Source organism: Peromyscus eremicus, chromosome 4 (genome assembly GCF_949786415.1).
Source record: "Peromyscus eremicus chromosome 4, PerEre_H2_v1, whole genome shotgun sequence".
NCBI lineage: Eukaryota > Metazoa > Chordata > Mammalia > Rodentia > Cricetidae > Peromyscus > Peromyscus eremicus.
The window spans coordinates 67,314,004-67,321,993 of NC_081419.1; the positions used below are offsets into that span (position 1 = coordinate 67,314,004).

At 46.0% G+C, this 7,990-nt stretch overlaps 1 protein-coding gene across 1 annotated transcript in view; it reads left to right on the plus strand.

Moving 5' to 3' along the window:
- Window positions 1-5,901, plus strand: part of Lrp4 (LDL receptor related protein 4) — a 51,377-nt gene extending 45,476 nt beyond the window's left edge. The window contains exons 38-40 of the mRNA XM_059258902.1: window positions 732-819; window positions 2,824-2,965; window positions 5,346-5,901. Of these exons, the coding sequence (XP_059114885.1) occupies window positions 732-819; window positions 2,824-2,965; window positions 5,346-5,678 (563 nt within the window). The 3' untranslated portion in view covers window positions 5,679-5,901. The remainder of the gene's footprint in view (window positions 1-731; window positions 820-2,823; window positions 2,966-5,345) is intronic.
- Window positions 5,902-7,990: the final 2,089 nt, after the last annotated feature.

The following is a 7,990-nucleotide window of genomic DNA, read 5'->3' on the forward strand; positions in this document are numbered from 1 at the left end:
AATAATGCAATAAAACAATTATAACAATCTACTGTAATAAAGTTATATGACTATCATTGCTCTTTTCTCTCCAAATATTTTAATTTCTCATTGTAATATAATAATATTTTCAGGCTGTCATTGATAATGGGTAACTGAGAGAAAGAGAAAATACAAATTGGAAGGGCTGGTATATATGTATAGTGTGTGCTGTCATTTAATTTCCACTAGAGGGGCTGGTATATATGTATAGTGTGCGCGGTCATTTAATTTCCACTAGAGGGGCTGGTATATATGTATAGTGTGTGCTGTCATTTAATTTCCACTAGAGGGGCTGGTATATATGTATAGTGTGCCGGTCATTTAATTTCCACTAGAGGGGCTGGTATATATGTATAGTGTGCGCGGTCATTTAACTTCCACTAGAGGGGCTGGTATATATGTATAGTGTGCGCGGTCATTTAACTTCCACTAGAGGGGCTATAGTGTGCGCTGTCATTTAATTTCCACTAGTGACAATGAACTAATGAGAAACATACACTTAGAAGTTAAGCATCTTGCCTCACGTCACATAGGAAGTAAGTGGTCAGACTGGGATTGGAGGTGCTTCCCACCCATCTCCTGTGCCTCACTTCTGTGACCTTCACCCTCCTCAGACAATGTGCAACCCCACACAGATAAAAGGCACCCTCACACCAGCAACAGCTAGAGGGTGGTCAACTGTTCTTGCCTCGTATCTCCTGTTCTCCTAGGTGAAGGACTTCACATCAGCTACGCCATCGGTGGGCTCCTCAGTATTCTGCTGATTTTGATGGTGATCGCAGCTTTGGTGCTATACAGGTAAGCTCAGCTTTGCTGTATGGACGACATGTTCTTTGGTGCCTGTTAGCCTGTCTAGGTTCTCGTGAAGCTCCGCAGTTGGCTGAACACCCCTCCACACAGCCCAGTTTCACCAGTGGGCTCCAGATTAGAGTAGCAGAAGGAGAGAGCGTAAACCTAATTGCTCTTCTTCGGTCACAACCTCAGCAGTTTCCTCACTGGGTGGCTGACTTTCTGTACTCCTCTCTACCGCAAACCATTGGAATTGCAAACTCTCTTCCCTTCACACAAGCACAACCTTTCACCGCGACACGGTTGACACAGCATTGCTCGATAGAAATCACATTGAGAAGACACGATGTGTCCTTTTCAATTCAGGATCTTTTCCTGTGCCTTTTTCTTTACATTTTCTTCCCAATGCTCTCAACATGGCAAACAACAAAACTATCTGAATTTCGCAGCCATTGCTGAAAATAATAATCTAATAATGCAGCTGCCACTGAAAATAATAATCTGATAATACCACTTGCCTTTTAATGGTTCAGTATCCATGTCCTAACCTGGTAATCTTAGCATTTCTGTTGCTGTAAGGAAACATTGTGACCAAAAACTTGGGGAGGAAAGGATTTATTTTGGTTCCACATCATTGTTCTCATCAAAGGCAGTCAGGGCAGGACCCAGGGGCAGGAGCTGATGCAGAGGCCATGGAGGGGTGCTGCTTACTGGATTGCGCCTCCCGGCTTGCTCAGTCTGCTTTCTTTTTGGTTTGTTTTATTTTTATTTTTATTTTTTTGAGACAGGGTTTCTCTGTGTAGCCCTGCTGTCCTGGAACTCGCTCTGTAGACCCTGTTGGCCTCAAAGTCCGGGATCCACTTGTCTCTGCTTCCAGAGTGCTAGGATTAAGGGGGTGCACCGCCACACCCGGCTTCCAGCATGCTTTCTTATAGAACCTAGACCACAAGCCTAGGGGTGTCCCCACCCACAATGGGCTGGGCCCACCCACATCAATCAGTAATTAAGAAAATGCCCTACAGGCTTGCCTGCTTGCATACCAATCCTATAGACCAGTGGTTCTCAACCTTCCTAATGTTGTGACCCTTTAATACAGTTCTTCATGTTGTGGTGACCCCCAGCCATATATTATTTTTGTTCTTCTTCATAACTAATTTTGCTAATATCGTGAATCATAATGTAAATATTTTTGGAGCTAGAGGTTTGTTGAGGGGTCACAACCCACAGGTTGAGAACCACTGCTATCGACTCATTTTTCTCAGTTGAGGTTGCCTCCTCTCAGATGACTACAGCTTGTGCATGAGCCTAGCCAGCACACCTGGTAACAGAGGTGCTACTCCTCACTTTACAGACAAGGATCTGAGCTTCAGAGCGATTAGATTATGTCTACCCATATTCCAGCTAGTAGATCACAGAGGTGGGATTAGAACAAAGATCCATCTCTGCATAGCAAGTAACCCCAAAAGGCACTGAGTTAACATGATACCCATTCATGGCCTCACAGTTCGTGTGGATCAGAAATCTGGATGCAGCTTCACCGTGTGCTCTGCTTCTAGGTCCCTCACAGGTTGTAATCTGGGTAACAGCCAGAGTTATGACCTCATCTCAAGGCTTGACTGAAAAAAAATCCTTCCACATCTACTCAAATCATTGTTGGCAGGATGTAGTTCTTTACTGGCTGTTGGCTGGAGAGCTCCCTCGCCTGCTGCTTGCTTGTGGACCTATCTATAAAACAACTTACAACATGGCAGTTTCTTTAAAGAATGAGAGGGAGGGAGAGAGGAAGGGAGGATGCGTGTTCAAGATGGAGGCTAATCTAGTATTTAGTGCTTTTACATAATGGGTTCACTAGAAGTGAGTCACCAGCTCCAGCCCACACTCGAGGGTGTGAGTGCCAGGAGGCAGGGTCACCGGGACCTGCAGAGAGGCCGCTTCCCACATAGGTTACAGCTTCCCCCAGTATCGTTCCTATAAAGATCTCCACTAATTTCTGCGTAATTTTTCCTCTTGAAGACACAGAAAATCTAAACTCACGGACCCTGGGATGGGAAACCTGACCTACAGCAACCCCTCCTACCGAACTTCCACCCAGGAAGTGAAAATCGAAGCAGTTCCCAAACCAGCCATGTATAATCAACTGTGCTATAACAAAGAGGTAACGGTGGAAACATCTATTTAGGTTTTTCTGGGGCTTGGGGAGCAGGAGAGAGGAATTACGACTGAATTGCCTAAGTGGATGAGTAAGGACTGTGCGCAGTCTGATCTACCACGTTGAAAATTATAGCGAACAGAAAACTGAGTGTTATTTGGATTTCTGCAGAGATCTAGAATCTTTGGGGGACCATAGTAAAAGGCTAGAAGACTTAGATCTGAAAGCAGTGGCAGTGAGTATCCTATCTCCCTGAAGGAGATTTTCCAGGTTTATGGATGCCTCCCTCACTGGGGTGGTCATTCCTGTGTGCTGAGGGAGATTTTCCAGGTTTATGGATGCCTCCCTCACTGGGGTGGTTGTTCCTCTATGCTGAGGGAGGTTTTCCAGGTTTATGGATGCCTCTGTCACTGGGGTGGTCCTTCCTCTATGCTGAGGCTATACCCTTCGAAAGCAAGGGGGCTTTTTCAGACAACACTCCCCAAACCCCGGAGCTCCTGGACTCCTTATTTGTCTAATCTCTGATCGGAGTACCTGTTGTTGGGGAGGACTAGTTTCTTCTTATCCTTGCTCTTAAAGTTTTTAAGAGATTTTTCTTAAAAATCTTTCTTAGAAATCTGAAGATTTTACGTGTTTTTTTTTTTTGAATGTTTTGTTAAGTTATTGCAAAATTATTTACTGATTTAGGAATGAAAACTAGTCCTTTTTCTGCAGGGGACCTGAGGTCTGAGATGTCAGATTTTCCTAATCTGGTAGAACTTGATTTCTTCTAAAATCCTATAACCTTCATCAAGTTATTCCCTAAGAAGACCCTTAGGAGTCTGCTCTGATGTGTTTAGCAGTCAACCCTGCAGGACCCTCATTGTACACCGTAATCCTACACTTTCTGGATTCAGGGATTCCTGTATGTAAAAAGCTGCTACTGTAGTTCACAAGACTGCCTGCAGTTCTGGGGATGGGAAAGCTCTCCTCTATTTCTGAGAAAGACTCCTGGGGATTCTTGAGTTCCTAAATGTGGGATGTCCCAGAAAAGAATCACAATGAAGGCTATCAGTTAGACCTGAAAAATGGGTCTGAATGTGTAACTCAGCAGTGCAGCACAGGCTAGCCCATGCAAAGCCCTAGCCTCCATCCCCACTGCCACAAACAGAGGAACACTGTGTGACCTCTCTCTTTTGTTGTCTGCTTCTTCCTCAGCAGCTCTTTCACCCCTCCGATAGCCTTTCACCCTTCCTCTTCTGATTTCCTCTTGGTTTCAGGTACCTGTTGCTCTCTGTGTGTAAAGGAAATGCTGTTTCCAGAACTACCCCTGCTATGTACCCCACCTCCCCGACTTACCCAGTGCATTTCTGTGATGAGGACTTTCAGTGGGCCTGCATGTTATCTCACACTAAGTTCAGCTCAGAGGGTGTGCTGGGTGGAGGGGAGTTTCTGTGTGTGCTTGCAAACTACCTCTGTCTCTCTCCGTGATTGAGAGGGACCCCTATGGGCAGAGCTTCTCATCAAGCCCTAGCATAGTCTCTGCCTTAGTAACACCCGTGGAACTGAACTGTCACTAACAGAAAGCAATGGTTGGAGACTGTGGATACTACTCCAGGGACAGAACCCAAGCTACGATGGCCCTTTTGCTCCTAGGAGTGGTAGGATAATAATTAGAATCCCCCACAAGTCAGGATGGGGCTGCCCTTGAAGAGGACATAAAGAAGGAACTTGAGCAGAAGTCAAAGCTATCCTTAGAGTGATGTGGGTTGCTTGGGAATGCTCCCATGGCTTGTAGAAGCAGATCCAGAGGATCCTCCCCAAGAGTTATAGGTTACCGGATCTCAAGGATGGACATTACGAACACAAATACAAGGATTTTCTAAATCCCACTCCCCAAATCTTACCTCCTAAATGTTCCTACCACAATTAAAAAGATCATTCAAAGTAACTAGTACATAAAAATCCTTAATACATGCGTGCTGGATTGCTTTTGCCAATTGTTTTTGATTACTTATGTCAGCATGATGTCCCATTAATAACCCATGGTGGCAATACAGCAACAACTAACGTGCTTTAGTGTACCCTGTGTCCAGTGCTCTAACAGCTGCATCCCATGAAATGCCTCATTTAACCCTCACCACAGTTGGTGTGACTTGTAGCTGCTGTTATTCCCCTACGCTGCAGATGTGAAGACTGGCTTCTAGAAATGTTAAGTAATTTGCTCAAGATAACATCGCTAATAAATGGCTGGTGGAGGACCAGAAGCCATGGTTGTCCCCTCCCGACCAGTCTGTGGGGCTTGTGTCCTCCATAGCCACTTCAGTTCAGCTCTGCTTCCCTTCTCAGCTTACCGTGAAATCATTCGTAGAATGCCAACTGACTATGTGTCTCATCTCCACCCCAGGGTGGACCTGACCACAACTACACCAAGGAGAAGATCAAGATTGTAGAGGGAATTTGCCTACTCTCTGGAGATGATGCTGAATGGGATGACCTCAAGCAACTGCGAAGCTCCCGGGGGGGCCTTCTACGGGATCATGTGTGCATGAAGACAGACACAGTGTCCATCCAGGCCAGCTCTGGCTCCCTAGATGACACGGAGACAGAGCAGCTGCTGCAGGAAGAGCAGTCTGAGTGCAGCAGTGTCCACACTGCGGCCACGCCCGAAAGACGGGGCTCTCTGCCAGACACGGGCTGGAAACATGAACGCAAGCTATCCTCGGAGAGTCAGGTCTAAGTGGCCACGTTCTCTTCCCCGCCTGCCCGCTCCTTCTCCTCTGTGGACCTCTGATCCTTGTGCTCACATAACAGCAGGCCCCTTTCCCATGTGCTCATCTTCCTCCTCCCACCCCAAACTGCTTCCAAGCCCCCATAGAACCTGTTACTCACCCGAGTCCACAACTTACCTGGGGACAAGAAATGAGGGCACATCTCAAGAATTTAGACCTGTTTACCATGAACCTCACCTCTTGTGCTCTATCCTGGGCCCCCTGAAACTGGGCTCAGCATGATTCCTGGTCAGCATAGAGCTTCATCTCTCTTTCCCCTGGCACCTTCTGTGCCCTGCCCCAGAGTACCGATGCAATTGATGATGTAAGACTCTTCCCCATCACAGCCGACATGATGGTTTCTCTGTGAACTGGCCTACTAGGGGCTGGGACTGGAGGTCACAGGTAAAGGGTAATGGATAGAGGTTGAGAGAAGGGAAAATCATCCCAGCTGGTCTGGGTGTTTGGGAAACCTCCAGCCTCATATGTTGGTAAAGATGAAAAGTCTGGGAGGGGTACTTGAGCCCTGGTGTCTTGTCCATTGCTGGCAGTGGACATTCTTCTCACCCAGGAGTCACAGCTTTGTCAGCTGTGATACAGGTGAAGTGTGAGTATGGCTTAAGCTGTTCTTCCTGCTGGAATGTCTGGGGCCATTTCTACCTTGGATAACTGGAGGCCCCTGTCATGGTAACTCACTAATAGGAACTCCCTCCTGGTGCTGCTACTGGCCAGTACTCTTCCTAAGCCTTTAACTATGCCGTGAGCTTGAGTGAACAGCAGGTGGGCCTTGGAGACCGGACCTCTAAGACTTTTAAGAAGCTCTGCATAGATTAAGCACAGTATCCTATGGGCTTCACTATTCTTTCTCTCTCCCATTCTCCGGGGTTCTAAGAGAAGCACTTCTCTAACAGTCTCTCAGAGAATGACTAGACATTTTCCTAAATGGTCAGGAAGAACACCTACAGAGAGAGAGACAAGATACCTAGGGGCCCTGGAGAAGTATTATGAGGTTCATTCTCAAGTGCTCAGGGACACAAGTTCATGGACACAACCTGTGGCTTTAGGGTGGAAAAGCTCACATGCCAACTCTTCCCAGCCACTGTCCACACTAAACTGCCACCACTTGCGTCATGTTCCTTTAGACAAGGGCTTCTCTCAGCAGAGCTGAGACCTTTTTGTCTTGCCCTAAAATGTCTTCCCGGCTCTTCACTTCTGAGAGAGGGGAGTCTAGGTTTGCTTTTTCTACTCTATCCTTACGTCACCATCAGTCTCAAAGGTCCAGTGATGAAGAGGGCCAATGACGATGCAAAGTGGTGAGCCAGGAGAAGAAAGGCAGTAAGAACTAGTCCAGAGCAAGCCCAGGCACTTCTCTCTAGAAACTGAGGCCACAGGAGAGATTGACAGGAGCTGAGAATGGAGGGGAGAACTTTTAGGGGAATTTTCCTGATTTAAAACATCTCTCATGGTTATTGCTATTCAGAGATCAGCAGCAAAGCATATGCATGAAAAACAGGACAAGATCAAATCTTCTCTGGTTAGCTACAGGAGTAGGAGACAGATGTCAAAGCATTAGTCTTGTTCTCAGGCCTTTTCCAGTGCACCAATTAAAAAAGTACAGTGCCACTCCTAAGAGGAAGTAGGGACATTTCACGCTGAATGAGGCAGCATTTGAGTCTTTAAATTCATAGTTGGAGAGGAGGGAAAAAAAAAACAAACAAGAAGAGTAGCATCCTCCTGAGTGGAAAGGGGCAAGGTTCTTATTGCACTTGGGCTGTTCGGAATGTAGAAAGGACATATTTGAGGAAATATCTATTTGAGCACTGATTTACTCTGTACAAAGGGCAAAATCTCTCTGTCCTAAACTAATGGAATTGATTTTCCCATGCTCATGTGTAATGATTTTAACATTACTTACTGGAGAGATTGGACTTTCTGGAGTTATTTAACCACTATGTTCAGTGTTTTAGGGCTTTATGATAATTTAATATAAATTTAGCTTTTCTTAATTACTTTGGCTGGCTTGGAGTCATGACTAATCTTACACTTACACTATCTGGCAGACTCATGCTGTGGAAACCCTGCTTGGGGACATCACCTCTTACATCTTCAGAGATGTGTGAACCATGAAGGGATAAAAAGGTGTAGGGTTTGTGTTGGAGTTTCAGCTCATCTTGAGAACACAGGTCAAGATGAGAGAGTTCACTGACATGTCGCCCTGATTTCCTCTAGAGGAAGGATGGCAGAGAGGTTTCGTCTTGAATGCAGTTCATTGGGTTGACAG